At 35.3% G+C, this 22,960-nt stretch overlaps 2 protein-coding genes across 2 annotated transcripts; both read right to left on the minus strand.

Moving 5' to 3' along the window:
* Nucleotides 1-4,478: 4,478 nt before the first annotated feature.
* On the minus strand, nucleotides 4,479-4,958 carry LOC141651066 (cytochrome P450 94A2-like). The gene has a single exon (XM_074458792.1). It carries the CDS (start codon nucleotides 4,956-4,958, stop codon nucleotides 4,479-4,481), a length of 480 nt encoding a protein of 159 aa, XP_074314893.1.
* Nucleotides 4,959-14,167: 9,209 nt separating this feature from the next.
* Nucleotides 14,168-14,647, minus strand: LOC141651067 (cytochrome P450 94A2-like). Its single transcript, XM_074458793.1, has one exon. It carries the CDS (start codon nucleotides 14,645-14,647, stop codon nucleotides 14,168-14,170), a length of 480 nt encoding a protein of 159 aa, XP_074314894.1.
* Nucleotides 14,648-22,960: the final 8,313 nt, after the last annotated feature.

Genomic DNA, 22,960 nt, shown 5'->3' on the forward strand with positions numbered 1-22,960 from the left:
GAAGATTGATTTTTTTTGTACGTTTTATGCATGGAATTTGGTAGTATAAATAAGAAGAATTAAAGGTTTGACTTTAGGAGGGAAATAGTGGGATTTGACTTTTGGTTAAGAGGGTGATTGAATTGAAAGGTTTGAAGTGGAAATATGCGGCGTGGACTTGATCAAAAGCATATACAACACGGTTAGAAATATGATCGTCCATATATGAACCTAAATCAATATACTCCGTAGTACCAACCACCAACCACCAACCACCAACCAGTCCTCTAAAGTTGGAACACGTTAGGTGCGTTTATATATAGTCATATAGACATAGTCTAAGCTAGTCAAACATAAGAGACGACCCGTCTCGGGCCCGACCCACCCCTTAGGTCACTTTTGGTCCACCTGGCTTGACCCGCCCTCTATCCCGGTCTGGTTCCAGGTCCAGAACACATTAAACCAGGCCTGCCCCAAACCCGGACCAGCCCCTCATTCACATTTTAAAAAATGGTGGTTTAGAGCTAGGACTCAGCAGTGGTGGAGCGAGAGGGGCTAACAGAGACGCCCGCCCCCGCTGACATTGGAAAATTTCAAAAAATTTAGTTAAAACTTCCGAATTTTTTCGAAGCTGCCTTATAGAATAACCTCTTCGTCCGCTGAAATTTTTCGCCCCCGCTGACATTAAATCCTGGCTCCGCCACTTACTTAGGAGTATTTCTTTTTTTTTACGGAGTACTTTATAAAACAGATTATGCCTCAAATATTCAATTTTATTTGGTACGTAATGTGTGTATTTTCATGCATACGTAACAAAAGAAAGAGGGAAGTTTTCAGTTCTAAGGAATGTATTCACGAAGGAAAATGTGAAGTACGTACGGAGTAGCATGTTGGTCAGTCAAGAAAGAACGGAGTAATATTAAGAGAGAGTCGTTGCCGTAGTTGAACAACAATATATTGATATAGCTTTAGTCTTTCTTATTTTATTTTTTTTCAAATGAATTGATTAAGGTAGGTCAAATCGACGGGTCAAGGTATAAGTGTATGTCATATCAAGGGTTTTACATTATAATATCGTAAAATCATACTTACTTCTGCTCTTTAAATTATTTACGTTAAATTAAAATATTTTTTAAAAAATCGATAAAACTTTAAAGATTCTTGATTAAAATGTTAGTTGTCGTCCATCACAAACAATTCTCATGCCCAAATGCCAATCAAACTAATTTGATTCCATCGAGCGGTAAAAACCAAGCTGTACATATGTTCATTATATATGTAACCCTGTTTTAAGTTTATTTCTTTACTTTTGATTAAAATATCCTTTCAACGACTAAAATGGAGAAGCATAACGAAATAAAAAAAATCATGTATTTATTGTCGATTTGTCGATTCATGCGGTATTGGTAATTTTGTGAATGAGTATCTGAATAGTACTTTAGACATGACTTTATGTGGGGATGTAAACTTAATATGTTGGCCACATATTTGACTTATTCAAGTTCTTAATTAAATGGGAATGTAAATACATACAGAAACAAGTAGCATCACCCTGGTTGTACTCTTGTACATACTAAAGCTATTAATACTTATCTTGCAAAGATTTGATCATCCTTTTTGTTGAGGTTTCTTCCCATATGTGTGTGAGGGGCATTGTCCCACATCGGTAGAATAACAGTGAAGAGACTAGCTTATAAGTTAGTGGCTACTCCTCCTATCACCAATTGGTTTTAGGATGGAACCTCACTTGCTTGTGGGCCGGTCTCATACACCTAATTCTATAAGCCCGCTGCGGAGGACTCAATTCTATAGCTGAGCATATTGGCTATATTATCTCCATATTATCATTAATTGCAGCACCAACTCTAATGACATAGTTAGGAAAGGCGGTGGACGGAGTCGCTTTCTTTGGCCTTGCACCACCACCGGAAAAATGCATTGCCGCCAAGGCACAATGGCCCTTACCACCAATCTTTGGGATGAATATAATGTGCATGGATTAGACGTCGAGATCGACTTATGTCCTTTAGGCAACGACTCTCGCTAATAATAACCAATTTTGTTCTTCTATTAATTAATGGCCTCATGATCATTGCCATAATTTGATCAAAAACCTTGTAACTACTCGTACAACAATGGACATTATCATATGAGTAACATTAACTAAATAGTAAATACCCTTTTCTTTGAGCCAAACACATCATGATCTTTTGTGTTACGTACTCCGTATTATACACGATAATATATTTTCGAATTTCAATGAAAACTGAATTATGTATTTTTTTTTTTGTTTGCCTTATGAACTAATGAAGCAATTTGCAAGTTTAGAGAGTGATTGATTTTTTTTTGGTGTGTACGTTATGCATGGAAGGGTTTTACATTATAATATCATAAAACTAATTATAAATTATTTACGTTAAATTAAAATACTTCTTATAAACAAATTAAACTGTAAAAATAAAGGGAAAACAATACGATGTACATTCAGTATCAGTAAGTGGATTTACATCTGATGTAGTACATCAGATGATATAATTTTTGAGCATTAAGATAAAGTTTTTGAGTTTAATTTTAAAATTTTTGAGTTTATTTACTTAAACTTTAATCTCAAAAAGTTACATTATAACTCAAAAAAATTACATATAACCTCAAAAAAATTTGATTTTTGAATCATAAAACTAAAATGTAATTTATAAACTCTATAATACTCGAAAAAAATACACAAAAACTCTAAAAGTCATTAAATATGATGTAGTACATCCGATGTACAATTTTTTTTTTTTTTTAATTCAGTATGTACCCCTCTGAAAAAGAGAAACAAATAACGAAATGAAGAAATCGAGTATTTATTGTCGAACCATGTTGTGTTTGTTATTTTGTGGATTAGAATTTAGAGATGATTTTACGTGGGGATGTAAACTTAATATGTGGCCACGAATTTGACAATTAGAAATTTAATATGTGGTCAAGTATTATTTTGGACGTAAATTGCCGGCTACTTTCCGTTTAATCAATCACCTCCATCATAATTAAGTACTCCGGCCATTCGCTATCTAGGCCAATGCACACTTGATAGTAAGTGATTGGTAACATGTGTGTCAACATCTTTTATAGGAGTATTTATTATGGGACATATTGCAATTCATCACCGATTTTTATGGTACGGTACTTATCTTTTTCTAGAATTATAGAAATAATACCTTTTGTATGTGGTGTTAATGATTAAGAAAATAAAACATTGAAGGCCGTGGTGGAGCGAGGCTGTTAAGGGGGCTAACAAAGACACTCGTTTTTGTTGGAGTTGAAATTTTTTAACATTTTTGAATTTATAGGTTTTTTTTTTTTTTTTTTTTTATATTTCGCTGACTTTAAATCTGCCTTGGGCCCTAACATTGGCAGAGTTTCTATCAATTAATAACTTCTTTTCTAGTACTCCCTCCATTTTTTAATATATGACGTTTTGTTTTTTCGAGGCGAGCCTTTGACTTTAATATTTACAAAAATATATTTGGTAAAAAATTATAAAAATTATACCATTAAATTCCTTATGAAAAACTCTTTCATATGAGTATACATATCACTATATTTAAGCATATAATTTGAGAGATATTGAAGAGAGAAGTGTGTGTCTCGAAATGTGAGAAAGTCATATATAGAAAAATAGAGGGAGTATTTAATTTCGATGGATATTTTTCTAGTAGCTATCGGTAAGAATACTCTTTATCAACGTCAAAAAGTAATAAAAAAAACACATACTCGTACATTTAAGGTTACATTTTGACATGAATGTTGTATTATTACTTACTAGGTCAGATTGACACGATTGTGTGATCTGAAGTTATGTGTTAAAAAGTTTATATAATTTTCGTTTGATTCAGGTTTAGATTAAGTCAAATACGTTCACGATTTTATTTTTGAATATAAATAAGCATTTAAAAAGTTAAATCATAGTTTCACAGACTTACCTAATATACGAGGTTTACCAAACATAGCAGCCATGTGTCTCCTCGTCAACAAAAAAGGGGCAAACTTACCACTTTTCCTTAGCTTCAACATACTAGACTAGATTAATAGGTGTAGAAGTATTTAATACGGAGTAATAAGTACTCCTAACCTACTAGATTAGTTATTATGCCCATAGACTAGCAATTAGTAACTATTAATTGAACTAATACGTATAATTAATACGAGTAATTAATTACGGAGTACAATGCAATGTCCTCCAAATATACGGAGTAGTTCTTTTATATAGTAAAAGATCCATAACTATAAAATTGTCACAAACCCGTTTAGATATATAAGTTACACTTTACATTATCGTCTTTCCATAATTTTAAAAATTACGATAATAAATAAAAAAAGTCGAATAACTTAAACCATGAAAATTAAAAACTCCGTATTATCCACTTATAAATTTAAACTCATTCTTTTTAGAGATAGAAAATGAGATAACGTAACCGATTTACCTAGAAAATATTTCCTTTCCGAAAAGCCCTAGTTTACTTCCCATGATCAACCTTCTCATGAACCCTAACAGGAAACCCACCATGCATAATTGCAACAGTCTCAATAAAATAAACCGGTTCAAACCCATCCGCCACCTCAGGAACAATCGTAAACCGGCTCAACACCGCAGCGACGACACTCTTCATTTGCAAATACGCCATCTCCTTACCTAAACAAATCCTAGGCCCCGCCATAAACACCGGGTAAGAATACGCATCACGAGGCACAAACCGCCGCTTCTTATCAGCCGTAACCTCCACCGTAAGCCACCGCTCAGGGCGGTACTCCGACCAGTCTTTCCCCCACAACTTCTCCGACCACCCCATCGATTGTGCAAAATATCCGACAATTGAACCCTTCTTAACCTTAGTTCCATCAGGTAACACGTCATTTTCCGCGGCGTATTTTAGGTCCGCTGGCACGGGCGGGTATAATCTCATCGTCTCGCTTAACGCCGCGTGTAAGTACGTCATCGATTTTAATGCTTCAAGTATGTACGAGTTTGAATTTGATATTGCGGTTTTTTGTTTGATTTTTTCGTTGTAGGCGTCGATTTCTATTAGGATTTCCGGTTCGACTTGTTTGTTTTTGTGTAAGGTCCAAAAAAACCAAGTCAATGCGGAGGATGACGTGTCTCGACCAGCAAGAATGAATGCGATTACAATATCGATGATTAATTCATCGTCGAATTGATCGCATTCAATAAGTTTCGTCAATAAATTGTCGTCGATTGCTTGTTTCGATCTCTTAATCTTCGTGGACTCGAGCATGGACCGTGTGAAGTCACGTAGCGTATGAACCAAGTCTTTTAATCTTTTTTCTGACCCGATATTGAGGAATTTGCAAATTTTCCAAAAAACCGGCAAAACCGAGTGAAACCGGGCGTGACATATCGATATGCATTCATCAAACGCCTTGGTAAATTCCGGTTCGGGTAATGGAAGGGTTAAATAACCCGGATCATACCCGAACGCCACGGTGCATACATTATCGAATGCAAACCGTTGGAAAATATCTTGTAGATCAATGACTTTGTTCGTCTTAGCGGCGTCTAAGAGTACCGGGATTAGTCTCTCCATAACCTCGAACTTGAGCGCCTTTTCGACGTATTTTTGTAGCGCTTTATGAGTAAATTCTTGAGCTATAATTTGTCTTTGAAATTTCCATGTTTCACCATCTTTAGTAAAAAGACTATCTCCAAACAGCTCACCAAATACATTTTCATATTGCCAACCTTTTACGTAAATAGGAAATCGGGTTTTAAAAATATGCTCTACATTTTTTGGGTTACCCGTAAAAATACTCTGACGACCGAATAATTGGTTAATAACCACGGTCGAGGTGGGGGAATTGGATATTATTCGTGACAACCACTCGAAAATTTCTTGCCCCGATAATCCTGAAAACGCGTATAAATGACCGATTATCGGGTATGGTTTTGGCAACGTATGTGATTTAGTCTTACATTTATTATTAATACTTGGTTTTGAGATTTTTGTGACGAAAATTATTAGGAAAAATGTAAGAATAATGATAAGGGAAAATGAAGGAATAATATTTTGTAGATCATACATTGTGTATGGTTTTATTTATGTGATTTGCATGCTAAATGTTAGGTTAGCACACTAGTATATATACACCCGTGAAAGATATTTGAGTAAGTTGACAATTCAACCATGTGATTAGCAACCATAACTAGATAGCGAAACACCTAATTATCATGATTTACATCAATGCGATTTTTATAAAGATTATTAGTATTAGACTATATTAATTAGTCGTGTATGTATGTATACTTTTCTTTTTTATATGGGCCTGCATGGTTAATTAGGCTTGTCTGTTACTATTCCTTTAATGACGTCCTACTTAAATAGGGACATAAGCATGTTATTGCGTACTTTATCACAACTAATTCTTTACGTTTACTTAAAATATTTTTTACAAATAAATAAAAAACCTAAATAATCAAATGAGACAGTTTATGACGGTTATGTTCGTCTTAATTGTAAAACAAACATCATCGTCTGATAGCAAGTTCAAAAGGTTCTCAAAATTGAGACCTCAAAATTTTTGGAGTCTAATATGCTAATTACTGTTGATATTTGAGTATCATCTGTTGCGAAAAATAAGTTTTTCTATTATATGGGACTTTAAACGATCTTTTTGAAACTGGGCTTCTTAAATTTATTTAGCGGCCTTGAAACCGGGTCAAAAACTTCTCATATGAGAGACAAGAGTTTGTCGTTCCCTAATCTCATCTATCTATTGGCCTATATTAATCGGTCTTAAACTAGAAGTTGTGAATAACCTCATGTCTAAAAATGAGGTCGGTAAATACGATAAGGTGGCACTCTAGTATCAAAGGTATTTCAAATTAACTCATGTTATCGTTGACTCAGTTCTGTGAACTAGCTTCTAATGCGTGTACAAGTACCCTACAATGGTTTAACCTGTTTCCTAACATAAGTTACACGTTTATTCACCAAAAAAAATTGCTACAAGTTACGTACTCCATATCATTTTGGTTTATTTTTTCATAATTCTTGACATAAATCACATTCCGGTCATTTGTTATTCTTTGGTTTTGGCATAAAGACCAAAAAAAGAGGAAGAGGTCAATTACTAAATAACAAGTAGAATAAATTGAGTGTGAATGATCAAATTACTCATCAAATTCATTCCTAAAATAAAAAGGACAACAAATAACTGAGAAACCTCAAAATGAAAATGAACAATAAATAACCGGAACAGAGGGAGTAGTATTTACGATAATTTATCTATACTTTGTTGGACTAGTTATATGTTTATTCAGGTAACAGTCTCTTGTAAAGCCTACACTATTATTATATGAAATGGGGTGACAGACAAAAATAGCATAAAAACCGTGTTATAGTGAAAGGAAAGACACTTATGAAAACTCTTGTGTAAGACAGCTCTTCAACATTTTTTGGTGCATTATGTTGTTTCATAAGTATTATTAATAATGATTTATCGTAAATAATCTCTCATTAATAACCAACATACTAATTTTAGTAATCTTTTTAACATGCTAAGACCTCACACCAATTCTACATAAACTAACACAACTAGTTTAAAATGACACATATATATCCATTTTATTATTAAAATGGGTTAGATAGATATCATTTGATAAGATAAACTGTCTAGAAATTAGCAAAAGTTTGCCTTGCTATTATTATAGGGTATGGTATTACAGAGTACATACTTGGGTCGGTTTTGGGAGTAAGCCTTGTTCTTTCTGGCTTAATTTCAGCCTATTTTAGCTCAGCTCAGTTTAGCTCAGCTCAACTTCATTCCGTTCAATTTAGCTCATTTAAGCTAAAAAGAACAAACCCTAAAACAGATGTCCCTTAAGGAATTGTATAAGATTGTGGTTCTAATCCAATCTGCAATGGTATAGTACTATAGATCCTCCAAGTACAAGTTGCAGAGTTGCAGTCTGCGTCTTTAATGTCGTTCATTCGACTATTATTACAAAGGTACACAAGTCACAAATAGGGAGTATGTAGCAGGAATGTAGGCATTCAATGACTTGGGGTACAACTCATAGAAGGCACACTATTTTACTCCTTCAAGCTTTTGTCATTGTTATTGGTTGTCTTATTTTATTTTGAGGTATTTCAGTTTAGTTTTTGTCTTTTCTATTTTAAGAATATATTTGACTAGTAATTTGATTATTCCCACTTAATTTGATCTATTTGTTATTTAATAATTACCCCTTTTTTTTTTTTTTTTTAGTTTTTGTCCCAAAACTAAAGAATAACAATTGATCGAAACAGAGCCAATAATTAATTAATGCCAACTAGTAACAACATCAAATTGACGTTATTTAGAACGGGTACTCCACTTTTCAAAGTCTTCAAGTGCCTACGACTGATTCTTTCCTTATTTTTGTTTAATTTTTATTTTTACTTTCAATTTTCCAAGTTGCTTATATCTAATTGAATTCACTAATCTTAAACTAACAATTCCTCACCTTATGTTTTATGTTTATCAATTCCTCACCTTATGTTTTATGCCCCGCTCTTTTGAATTTAGTTTCAATTCATTTTTCGGTCAGTTTTATTCAGTTTTATTTAGTTCAGTTTAGTTTCATACAGTTCACTTCATTTTATCTCTATCTTCACGTACAAGTGAACCCTTAATTTTAAGCTAGCCAAGTTCTTTTGGACTTAATTCCAACTCATCTCAGCTCTGTTTAGTTCAGTTCAGTTCAGTCCATCTCTTCACAGATTAACTCTCCATTAAGTTCAGTTCAGTTTAGCTTCATTAAGTTAAGTTAAGTTCAGTTCAATTCACCTTAGTTCATTTCAGACGAAAAGAACAAAGCCTTACTTAAGTTAAGTTCAGTTCAATTCAGCCGAAACAATAGGACCACCCTTTACGAGATATTTGCTAAAACATATGAGTATTCCATATGCAGTATATAACTATATAAATTGAGCCTAACTATACTAATATCGGAAATCTATAACAACCTCAGTACGTGTGTAGTACTTAATAAAACCAAATTTATCATGGTCCTCAAATACGAAATATTTGTCAATAAGACGATCTTATATATAAACCCGCCGGTGACTTAGATAAAATATATTATACGCTAACTTACGACCAAAATAAAGTGTGACGTGGACTACGTAAACACAAGTATACAACATTAGTTTGTGACCAATCGATCGATCGATATATAGTGTCATCACCACCGTTTACATACATTTATTATGAGGGACTAGGTCACCGATTTTTATGGTGAAATGCTAATTCTTTCTTTCATCTACAGAAAATGTTAATAAGAAATGTTTAAAATATCACAAATTCTCATTTGTGACCAACACTATCCGTCACTCTTGAGTGACGGATACCATTTTACCTCGCAAAGTACCCACTTTTTCTCTCTCTGCAACACTATTCATGTGGTCCTCTTTCTCCACTAACCCATTTTGTTACCATTTTATCTCACAAAATATCCGCCACAAATGGTAACCCGTCACAAGGGAGACCAATTGTTAAAATATTGCATGCAACATATAACACGTCCATCTACCTTTGCACCTACATAAATGCACCGATAATGTTTCACGAATTAACCACCATTTTTCTTGCCTATAATAGTACTAATGTACTATAATAGTATAAAATGAAGGTACTAACTTGAAAATGACCAAAAAAAAACCCCCTAAAAAAACTCTTAAAAAGTAATAAAAAAATATTATACATTGCTACTTTTCAAACTACTACATCTATTTATATTTTATTTTTAAAAAATAATAAAACAATTTTTTTGACATTCATCTCTCAACTAGTCCAAAGTTACCAATACGTTGCTACATTTCATGTAACTTCTCACAAACTATCTAAAGTTTTGGCTTCTTCAAAACCAGTCCCCATTCATCTCTATCACACGTACTGTTTCAGAGCTACGTAGACTTCTGCAAACTCATCGTTTTTGGAGTGTAAACTTAGCTACAGGATAGTATGGATTGTTTATTAGTTTGTAACACTTTCTTTCTTTTTTATATATTACATGCAGTTCATCATTGTAAAAAAAAATCACTTTGTTTTTGGCGCTTCCAAAATAATAAATGCCGTATCTATGTTTATTTTATTTTTGAGATTGTGTCAAAAGATGAAAACGATGTAATCTAATACATGATACATGGCACGAAATGAGACCAAAAAAAAATCTAACGTAACGACGGTGTTTTAACGAAATGTGTAATCAAGACTCATGTGCATTCTTTTGAGTACGGTCCCATGACTCCCATCCTCATCTTCTACCTTTAAAATAGAAGTTTAATGACCTAATTAATGTCATTCATGGATTTAATTAGCCAAAAATAAAGTTCCAATCAATTTTCATGCATGGTAGTATACTAGTAGTATACGTGCTTGAAGTATTAAGGTGCTCACATGAAAACTACGGGTAGTTCTTTTTGGAGTTATGGATATAATTGGAACACCGTACCACTTATTATTTGATTTATACTCCGTAATACATTTATTAAAAATATATGGAAGATGTTGGAACAAATACTCGTATAAAAAAAGCAACTACTAAAATAGAAATATCGCCTTTAATAAGGTACCATAATGACACCATTTATGGTGGATAACTTGAAGACTCAACAAAATGAAAATAATGAAACTTGGGTAAAATTGTAAACAATAATTATAGGATCTTGATTGCAGCGATAATTACTGATAGATACATACATAGAGTAGTCATTAGATCTGATGAGGAGGTTTCTTAAGAACAATAAGAAGATGAATCCTAATGTTTTGCCTTCTCCTGCCTTCCTTAGTCTCTAATTCTCTTTCTGTGTGTTTTCACTCAATTAATATGAATTAGGTAAAAACCACAAACAGGTGTGATCTATTTATATAGGTGGCAGGAGGGGCTTAAATAGATAAGTGGGCCTAATATGTTAATGGCCTGTAAACATTAACCGTAATCCACTTATTCTATTACTCCCAATAAAAAAAACCCGAAACATTATTTCTAATCGTTTCTAATTAAAGTGACTGACATCAGTAATTAGGTCCACATAATAGAGAATTAAAAATTCTTACATTCTCCCACTTGGACGATATTACTGACCGAAACATAATGTCACGCATAAGTAGAACCATAAGACGCGTAAACGGCTAAATGAACACATAATGGGTTTGTCTTAATTACCCTGGTCATTCCGAACAACTGGTTGAGTCATGGCGGAAACACTACTATACAAGAGAAGTGGTCCTTCCATGTACTACGGACCGATCGTTTAGAATAATCAGTCTGTACAAGGAGCAAACATAATCCCCGATAATGTCCTTGAGGAAAAGAACGGATTCGTTAATCGTGCAACAACAATGTATACAATAACAATAATACGATACAGAAATTGTTCGGAAATCATCATCATAAGAAAACATAATTTGATTAATCAAAACATAAGTGTCATCATTACAAAATACTAGCAGGATCCAACATAAATGAAAAGCCTTAATGATTATCCTCCAGACCCATATCAGTAGCATGCTTCAGAAATGTCTTTGGAGGTAATCCCTTAGTCAAAGGATCTGCTATGTTAGCATTGTCATGATGTGCTCAATTGACACAGTGTTTTTCCGAACTTCCTCCTTAACTGATAGGTACTTCATTTCCATGTGCTTTATTCCTTTAGAGTACCTATCATTTTTCGAAAAAGAAGAGGCAATTGCGGCATTATCACAGTAAATTTTCAGCGGCCTTGCAACGGAATTCATAACGCTAAGCCCTGAAAGAAAGTTCCGCAACCATAAAGCTTGAATAGTAGCCTCAAAGCACGCTACAAATTCAGCTTCCATAGTGGATGAGGCGATAATTGTTTGTTTAGCACTCTTCCAGGAGATTGCTCCCCCAGCCAAAGCAAACACATAACCAAAAGTGCTTTTCCTTGAGTCCACCCACCCTCCAAAATCTGAGTCAGCATATCCAATAACCTCAAGCTGATCAGTATGTCTATAAGTGAGCATTTTGTTCATTGTTCCCTTTAAGTACCTTAAAACTTTCTTAGCCGCGCTCCAATGACCCATTCCAGGATTGGACTGATATCGACCCAACATACCCACTGCAAAACTTATGCCAGGTCTTGTACAGACTTGTGCATACATTAAGCTTCCAACCAGAGATGCATAAGGAAAGTTTTTCATGGCATTTCGTTCTAGTTCAGTCTTAGGACACATACTCAAGCTGAACTTATCCCCTTTCTGAATAGGAACATCATTGGGATTACATTTTACCATGTTAAATCTTTCTAAGACCTTCATGATATAGGCTTTCTGAGACAATCCTAATGTCCTTTGTGATCTGTCTCGAGATATTTCCACCCCGATCACATAGGACGCCTCTCCCATATCCTTCATCTCAAAGTTGCTTGATAGGAAATCTTTAGTTTGACGTAATTGTAACATTCCGTTTGATGTTTATGAGTATCTTGATATTGGATTTTCTAGTGGATGATATGTTACGGAGCTAGCAGCGTTTGTGGACGGTAGTTGGTTATGTATGGAGTTGGTGTCGTGAGAGATATATATATATGTGGTAGATACGATATCGTGAGTCATGTTGTGGAAGTAAACATAGTTGGTGGAGTGGGTGTTAAGAGTTCATGTTTTATAGGTTGGGTTTTCGATTGAGTTCTTAGCTATGTTGTTGTGTCTTGGTCGAGTTAGTATGTTCGTTTTTATGTATGGGTTGAACTTCGGGGACGAAATTCTTTTTAAGGAGGGAAGACTGTAATACTACGGTTTTATGAGCCTCTGGGTACTCTATCGAGTGGGCCTTACTCTGTCGAGTAAGGGTGTGTTGCGTTTTAAAACAGTTTCTTACCTGTTGGGTACTCGATCGAGTAACCGTGATACTCGATCGAGTAGGGGGCACTCCATCGAGTATGTCAGCTACTCGATCGAGTAGCCGATTTACGGGGAGATGATTTGTCGGGTTTTGTTAATAATGCGATTGATGCGAAGAACGTAGATTATTTTCTCTTTTCGCCGGAGATAAGGCCTCCCCTTGACCTATCTCCGGTGATCTATCCCTCATCTATGCTCACCGTTTTTAAATGAAGTCTTCCCTCGTCGGATTGCCGTCCCTGGTGAGCCAACATCGGACTGCCTCCTTCGTTTTATGTGCTTGACTTTTGCTTGGTCCGGTGGTTCCGAGGGTCGTCCTGTTGGGTCTCGTGGGTTGGTCGTGGTCCTTGGATCTGAGTGGTCTTATGGGCTTGACTGGTCTTTATCGTTTGAGGAGTGATTTTGGTTGGGTAGTGTTGGTTTTGACGATGGTGCTGGTTAGGATGAAGGCGGTGGGTGTTGCATCTTTTTATTTCATGTTATTGACGTTTTATTTTCTTTCGTTTATGCATTTTACTTTGTGGTTTGTTTGTTTTATTTTCCGAGTAGTTGTTCTCTCCTGTTGTGAGAGGTTTGTCCCCATCTTTTGGTGGGTTTGTTCTCTCTGTATGAGAGTTTACCAATCCCTAATGGTTCAAAGGATGCGGAAGATCAGTGTTATAATGATGCGTTATGTGGCATTACAAATATTGTCAAATTGTTGGTCACAATCTTTTTGGTCAGATGAACTCGATTCTCGTCCAAGCTTTAGAAGATTCGAAAACCCTCTTGTGAAAAGCCGTATGAGGCGAGATGTTAGAGGATGTTCAGAAGCGGTACATGAGCCCATCAAGTTTAGAGATCTTCATTTGGTTGAGATTGTAGTTTATTTGGTTTTAATCGATTTGTATCCTGTCGATTTTGACATATATTGTAGATGTCGTATGACTTTTTATTAATGAAATGATCTTTTCCTCTCAAAACTAATACGTACGTATAATTAATACAAGTAAAAATTGCTACTATGCAATGTCCTCCAAATACGGAGTATAGTTCTTATACTAAAAGTAATATACTTTGATCCATATATAATTATAAAATTGTCATCAAACCCGTTTAGATATAAGTTACACTTCACATCGTCATTTCATAATTTTAAAAATTACCATAATGAATAAACAACATTAACCAGAAAAAAAAAAAAAGTATTATCCAATTATAAATATAAACTCATTCTTTTTAGAGATAGAAAATGAAATGACGTAACCAATTTACCTAGAAAATATTTCCGAAAAGCCCTAGTTTACTTCCCATGATCAACCTTCTCATGAACCCTAACAGGGAATCCACCATGCATAATAGCAACGGTCTCAATAAAATAAACCGGTTCAAACCCATCCGCCACCTCGGGAACAATCGTAAACCGGCTCAACACCGCAGCAACGACACTCTTCATCTGCAAATACGCCATCTCCTTACCTAAACAAATCCTAGGCCCCGCCATAAACACGGGGTATGAGTACGCATCACGAGGCACAAACCGCCGCTTCTTATCCGCCGTAAGCTCCACCGCCAGCCACCGCTCAGGGCGGTACTCCGACCAGTCTTTCCCCCACAGCTTCTCCGACCACCCCATCGATTGTGCAAAGTATCCGACAATTGAGCCCTTCTTAACTTTAGTTCCATCAGGTAACACGTCATTTTCAGCGGCGTATTTTAGGTCCGCTGGCACGGGCGGGTATAATCTCATCGTCTCGCTTAACGCCGCGTGTAAGTACGTCATCGATTTTAATGCTTCTAGTATGTACGAGTTTGAATTTGATATCGCGGTTTTTTGTTTGATTTTTTCGTTGTAGGCGTCGATTTCTGTTAGGATTTCCGGTTCGACTTGTTTGTTTTTGTGTAAGGTCCAAAAAAACCAAGTTAATGCGGAGGATGACGTGTCTCGACCAGCAAGAATGAATGCGATTACAATATCGATGATTAATTCATCATCGAATTGATCGCATTCAATAAGTTTCGTCAATAAATTGTCGTCGATTGCTTGTTTTGATCGCTTAATCTTGGTAGATTCGAGCATGGACCGTGTGAAGTCACGTAGCGTATGAACCAAGTCTTTTAATTTTTTTTCGGACCCGATATTGAGGAATTTGCAAATTTTCCAAAAAACCGGCAAAACCGAGTGAAACCGGGCGTGACATATCGATATGCATTCATCAAACGCCTTGGTAAATTCCGGTTCGGGTAATGGAAGGGTTAAATAACCCGGGTCATACCCGAATGCGACGGTGCATACGTTATCGAATGCAAACCGTTGGAAAATATCTTGTAGATCAATGACTTTGTTCGTCTTAGCGGCGTCTAAGAGGACCGGGATTAGCCGCTCCATAACCTCGAACTTGAGCGCCTTTTCGACGTATTTTTGTAATGCTTTATGAGTAAATTCTTGAGCTATAATTTGTCAAAGATATTATTCAACCAAGTCAAAACTCAAGATTAGCATCCTCTATTCAAGGAGCAAATCAAACGTAATTTGTGCAATACATCATTAGTTATCATTAGTTATAATTGGCATCCTCTTTTAGCATATATTATTGTTATAATTAGTTTGTGGTTGCTCCACTAATTAAAGTGTGTCTATTAGATATGATTGTTAGCATCCTATGTATTATTAGCATCCTATGTAAACTAGTATATAAACTCCTCGTGTAAATATTACTGATATTAACAATTCACAATATTATCACATACTTTACATAATTTGCCTTTGAAATTTCCATGTTTCACCATCTTTAGTAAAAAGACTATCTCCAAATAGCTCACCAAATACATTTTCATATTGCCAACCTTTTACGTAAATAGGAAATCGGGTTTTAAAAATATGCTCTACATTTTTTGGGTTACCCGTAAAAATGCTTTGACGACCGAATAATTGGTTAATAACTACGGTTGAGGTAGGGGAATTGGATATTATTCGTGATAACCACTCGAATATTTCTTGCCCCGATAACCCTGAAAACGCGTATAAATGACCGATTATCGGGTATGGTTTTGGCAAGGTATTTGATTTCGTCTTTACATTTAGTAATATTTTTATTATTACTTGGTTTCGAGATTTTTGTGACGAAAATTATTAGGAAAAATGTAAGAATAATGATAAGGGAAAATGAAGGAATAATATTTTGTAGATCATACATTTTGTATGGTTTTATTTATGTGATTTGCATGCTAAATGTTAGGTTAGCACACTAGTATATATACACCCGTGAATGATATTTGAGTAAGTTGACAATTCAACCATGTGATTAGCAACCATAACTAGATAGCGAAACACCTAATTATCATGATTTACATCAATGCGATTTTTATAAAGATTATTAGTATTAGACTATTTAGTTAGTCATGTATGTATGCATACTTTTCTTTTTTATATGGGCCTGCATGGTTAATTAGGCTTGTCTGTTACTATTCCTTTAATGACGTCCTACTTAAATAGGGACATAAGCATGTTATTGCGTACTTTATCACAACTAATTCTTTATGTTTAATTAAAATATTTTTTACAAATAAATAAAAAACCTAAATAATCAAATGAGACAATTTATGACAGTTATGTTCGTTTTAATTGTAAAACAAACATCATCGTCGAAGAAGTTCAAAAGGTTTCAAAATTAAGACTCAAAATTTTTGGAGTCTAATATGCTAATTACTGTTGATATTTGAGTATCATCTGTTGTGAAAAATAAGTTTTTCTATTATATGTGACTTCAAACGATCTTTTGAAACTGGGCTTCTTAAATTTATTTAGCGGCCTTAAAACCGGGTCGAAAACTATCTCATATGGGAGACAAGAGTTTGTCGTTCCCTAATCTCATCCATCTATTGGCCTATATTAATCCGTCTAAACTAGAATTTGTGAATAACATTATGTCTAAAAATAAGGTCGGTAAATACGATAAGGTGGTACTCTAGTATCAAAGGTATTTCAAATTAACTCATTTAATATATCGTTGACTCAGTTCTGTGAACTAGCTTTTAATGCGTGTACAAGTACCCTACAATGATTTAACCAATTAACCTGTTTCCTAACATAAGCTACGGAGTACAAGTTTATTCACCAAAAAAAATTGCTACAAGTTACGTACTCCATATTATTTTGGTTTATTTTTTCATAATTCTTGACATAAATCACTATTTATTTAGTATTTATGATAATTTATCTATACTTTGTTGGACTAGTTATATGTTTATTCAGGTAATAGTCTCTTGTAAAGCCGTATTACACTATTATTATATGAAATGGGGTGACAGACAAAAATAGCATAAAAACCGTGTTAATTATAGTGAAAAGACACTTATTATGAAAACTCTTGTGTAAGGCAGCTCTTCAACCTTTTTTGGTGCATTATGTTGTTTCATATTATTAATAATGATTTATCGTAAATAATCTCTCATTAATAACCAACATACAAATTTTAGTAATCTTTTTAACATGCGAAAACCTCACACCAATTCTACATAAACTTACACAACTAGTTTAAAATGACACATATATATATATCCGTTTTATTATTAAAATGGATTAGATAGATATCATTTGATAAGATAAACTGTCTAGAAATTAGCAAAAGTTTGCCTTGCTATTATTATGTGGTATTACATACTTGGGCCGGTTTTAGGAGTAAGCCTTGTTCTTTCTGGCTTAATTTCAGCCTATTTTAGCTCAGTTTAGCTTAGTTCAGCTCAACTTCATTCCGTTCAATTTAGCTCATTTAAGCCGAAAAAAACAAACCCTAAAACGGATGTCCCTTAAGGAATTGTATAAGATTGTGGTTCTAATCCAATCTGCAATGGTATAGTACTATAGATCCTCCAAGTACAAGTTGCAGAGTTGCAGTCTGCGTCTTTAATGTCGTTCATTCGACTATTATTACAAAGGTACACAAGTCACAAATAGGGAGTATGTAGCAGGAATGTAGGCATTCAATGACTTGGGGTACAACTCATAGAAGGCACACTATTTTACTCCTTCAAGCTTTTGTCATTGTTATTGGTTGTCTTATTTTATTTTGAGGTATTTCAGTTTAGTTTTTGTCTTTTCTATTTTAAGAATATATTTGACTAGTAATTTGATTATTCCCACTTAATTTGATCTATTTGTTATTTAATAATTACCCCTTTTTTTTTTTTAGTTTTTGTCCCAAAACTAAAGAATAACAATTGATCGAAACAGAGCCAATAATTAATTAATGCCAACTAGTAACAACATCAAATTGACGTTATTTAGAACGGGTACTCCATTTTCCAAGTCGTCAAGTGCCTACGACTGATTCTTTCCTTATTTTTGTTTAATTTTTATTTTTACTTTCAAGTTGTATATATCTAATTCAATTCACTAATCTTAAACTAACAATTCCTCACCTTATGCATGTTTTATGCCCCGTTCTTTTGAACTTAGTTTCAATTTATTTTAGGCCAGTTCTATTCAGTTTTATTTAGTTCAGTTTAGCTTCATATAGTTCAGTTCATTACATCTCTATCTTCACAAGTGAACTCTTAATTTTAAGCTAAGCCAAGTTCTTTTGGACTTAATTCCAATTCATCTCAGTTTTATTTAGTTCAGCTCAGTCCATTTCTTCACAGATTAACTCTCCATTAAGTTCAGTTCAGTTTAGCTCCATTAGATTCGGTTCAGTTCAGTTCAGTTTAATTCACCTCAGTTCATTTCAGATGAAAAGAACAAAGCCTTACTTAAATTTATTTAGTTCAGTTCAATTCAGCCAAAACAACAGAACCACCCTTTACGAGATATTTCCTAAAATATATGAGTATTCCATATGCAGTATATAACTATATAAATTGAGCCTAACTATACTAGTATCGGAAATCTATAACAACATCAGTACGTGTGTACTTAATAAAACCAAATTTATCATGGTCCTCAAATACGAAATATTTATCAATAAGACAATCTTATATATAAACCCGCCGGTGACTTAAATAAAATATATTATACGATAACTTACGACCAAAATAAAGTGTGACGTGTGTTGGAAATGATGGCTTTCTACAGCAACTTTCAACAATTGCTTTTTGATTGTTTGACATCCCACATCGGTGGAATAGTGCTTCCACCTTTGCTTTTTATATCAACTTGTCCTCTTTTGGTTAAGTGAGTGGACCAAAGGGGCTTTTGTTGTAAGTCTTGGGCCTGTGGGTTTGGGTCCAAACACACACACGCGCGCGTCGGCCCGGCTCGGGCTCGGGCTCGGGCTCGGGTTTGGGTAGAGCACCTGCGCTGCGGGCCAAAGGCCCCCTTTTACCTTTTTGCTCTTGTGTGTAATGGGATGTCTACATTCATTCTGTTTGGTGGTTGAGTGTGTTGATTTAGTCAGTCAAATGAGACTGTTAGTGCCTGCGATTAAGGAGCTTAATCTGCCACTAACTCGGTCTTGACTGCTACTTTTGTGGGGCGGTTTTTCATGTGCTGTTGCTCTAATTTTATTATAAATAGAGCAACCTGTTTCACTTCTAAAACACACAAAATATCAACTCTCTTCTCTTCTCTTTTCGTCTTCTCTGCTCTCTAATATATTTACGGGTATTCTTTGATTTAATCGTTCCAAGTCTCACGATTACGAGTGGGCGGAAGCTGCGTGGGAGATCGTAGTGTTAACCTTGGGGAACTACCGCACTAGCGATCGCCACCACGGTCGTCTGGGAGAAATAGTTTTCAAGGCGAGTGGTTTATACACGGCACTACATTCGGGTTTATTTTATCTTCGCTTATATTCTCATCGTTATTTTGGTATTTCTATTCTCCTTCATTTCGCATCTTTCGAATAACAATTTGAAAACTATTTAGTTCTTTGTAACTATGTACGTTATGTCGAAAATTGTTCTGAATTGGCGAAACGGAGTCTTTAGACGGTCACAATTATAAGCGCCGGTCCCGTAAATTATTGATGTATTTTGAGCAAACTAGAAATTGATTACGTTTTATTTAATGACCCGCCTAAACCTATCACCCCGATCGATGTTGAGACGACCCCTCCGCCGCTAAAGATGTTAAGTCTAATGAAGAGGATATTGCGAAATTTGTAAAGGATAACAAAAGCGCTAGGTGGCATATTCGAATAATATGACTAACACCCTTTTCGACTTATTTCTTTGTCAATAAGTCTGCTAAGTTTATTTGGGAGTCTTTAGAAACTAAGTATGGGGTGATGATCGTTGGGAAAAAGAAATATGTTGTGGGAAAATGGTTGGGATTTCAAATGGCTGACGGGAAACCTATCATGGATCAAGTCCATGTCTATGAAAACTTATGTGCTGATGTTGTGAATGAAGGCATGAAACTTGATGATATTTTCGTAGCTAATGTTCTGCTAGAGAAATTCCCTCCCTCCTGGTCTGATTACCGAAACCAACTTAAGCACAAAAAGAAAGACTTGTCCCTTAAGGAACTTATAGGACATATGAGGACCGAGGAGGCTAATCGCCTTAAAGACCTTCCTGCTAGTCAATCTGCGGTGACCCCATTCCGCTTTATTCTTCTTTGTAAAAGCTAATCGGTTGAGTCCGGTGGTCCGTCTTATCCGAGAAATATAAGGGTAAGGGTAAGGCCAAGGTTGGTCGGGGTAAGAACCAGGGTCTGCTAAGAAGAATGGTCCGGGGAAGCATACCAAACCGGTTCCTAAGATTGAGAAATTTGCTAAGGGTCCTATTGTATGCGCTATGTGTGCGGAAAAAGTGGTCACAAAGCCTACCAATGTTACGAGAAGAAATCACTTTGAGGCCAATGTTTCTTTGATTGATGATGTTATTGCGTTTGTGGTTGTGGAAGCTAATCGGTGGGTAATGTTCTTTGAATGGGTCTTGAATCTGGAGCTTCGAGACACCTATGTCTTTGATAGGGGTTTATTTCTTTGAGTTCGAGGAGTTCTTGATGGGGAATGCGTCTACATGGGTAATTCTTCATCCGCAAAGATCACGAGCAAAGGCAAGATCTTTCTCAAACTCACCTCGGGAAAACACTTGCTCTCAGTAATATTTTATTTGTACCCTCATTGCGTCGAAACCTTGTGTCCGGTGCCTTATTAAACAAAGTGGTTTGAAACTTGTTTTTGAGGCCGACAAGGTGGTAATGTCGCGTAATGGGGAATTTGTGGGCAAGGGTTATCTTTCTGGGGGTCTTTTTGTATTGAACTCGATTTCGCTATTAATAATATTGCATCTTCTTCGCTTATATCGCCGAGTCTATTGATATTTGGCATGGTAGGTTAGGTCATGTGAATGTGGATTATATTAAAAAACTTAGAACTATGAGTTTAATTCCGAGTTTGACGAGTCAAGAATTCTCTAAATGTGCTAGCTGTGTTGAGGCTAAGTTTACAAAGAAACCTAGTAAACCTGTGACTACTAGGAACACGAGTCTTCTTGAATTAATTCACACCGACCTAGCTGACTTCAAAAATGTTGCAAGTAGAGGTGGCAAAAATTATTATGTTACGTTTATAGATGACTTTTCTAGATACACCCGTGTCTATTTGCTTAAGACTAAAGATGAAGCTGAACACTCTTTTATAAACTTTAAGAATGAAGTTGAGAACCAACTTGTGAGAAAAATTAAAAGGGTAAGATCGATAGAGGTGGTGAGTATAAATCCAGTTATCTAGCTGACTTTTGTGCTGCAAACGGTTTAATACATGAGACTAGTCCACCTTATTTACCCCAATCCAATGGTGTAGCTGAACGTAAAAATAGAACCTTAAAAGAAATGATGAATGCTATGCTTTTAAGTTCTGGCCTATCTGACGATATGTGGGGGGAAGCAATACTTTCTGCTTGTCACATTCTTAACCGTGTACCTCATAAGAAAATTGACAAGACCCCCTATGAGATTTGGAAGGGCTATCCTCCTAACCTAAGTTACCTTAGAGTGTGGGGGTGTTTGGCTAAAGTGGGCTTACCTGATTTTAGGAGACCTACCGTTGGACCTAAGACCTATGATTGTGTATTTATAGGTTATGCTCAAAATAGCTCTGCTTATAGATTTATGTCTTTGAGTGACCGTTCTATATCTGAGGCTAGAGATGCCGAATTTTTTGAGCATGTTTTTCCTTTTCATAAAAACTGTTGTTCCATCTCCTAGTTTACTGTTGCATCTTCGATATGTCTTCACATGCTAGTGCTAGCACTTCTAGTGATGTTTCTGTTGAACCTAGAAGAAGTAAAAGACCTAGATGCCCAAAGAACTTTGGTGATGATTATGATACAACTATGTTGTCTGAACTAGGATACACTGTCTGTGCTAGTGATGAGTTTGTTTCAGCCTTTTTAATAGAAGATGACCCAAAAACCTATAGTGAGGCAATGAAATCCATTGATGCTAATTTTTGGAAAGATGCTATTAAAAGTGAACTTGACTCTATTGTGTCAAATCGACTTGGGAGTTGTGATTTACCTAAAGGTAGTAAACCCATTACAAGTAAATGGATCTTTAAAAAGAAAATGAGACCCGACGGTACAATAGAGAGGTTCAAAGCTAGACTTGTAGTTAGAGGCTTTACACAAAAGAAGGGTATTGATTACTTTGATACTTACTCTCCTGTGACCAAAATTTCGACTATTAGGACTCTTGTCGCCTTAGTTGCTATTCATAACCTTGTTATACATCAGATGGATGTTAAAACCGCCTTTTTGAATGGTGAACTAAGGGAAGAGATCTATATGTCTCAACCTGAAGGTTTTGTGATTGAGGGTCAAGAGAGTAAAGTGTGTAAACTGAACAAGTCACTCTATGGACTGAAACAAGCACCTAAAAACGGTGGTATGAGAAATTTAACAACACTTTGATAAGTAATGGCTATGTGGTTAACAATTCTGATTCATGTGTTTATTCAAAAGTAATAGAATCTGATTGTGTGCTTATATGCCTTTATGTTGATGACATGTTAATACTTGGTAATAATTTAGAGGTGATAATTAGAACCAAAGAATTTTTGTCATCACATTTTGAGATGAAGGACTTAGGAGAAGCCGATGTTATCCTAGGAGTTAAGGTCATCCGAAACCCCAATGGAATCTGTCTAAG

The sequence above is a fragment of the Silene latifolia genome, chromosome 4 (assembly GCF_048544455.1).
Source record: "Silene latifolia isolate original U9 population chromosome 4, ASM4854445v1, whole genome shotgun sequence".
In the NCBI taxonomy this organism is placed as follows: domain Eukaryota; kingdom Viridiplantae; phylum Streptophyta; class Magnoliopsida; order Caryophyllales; family Caryophyllaceae; genus Silene; species Silene latifolia.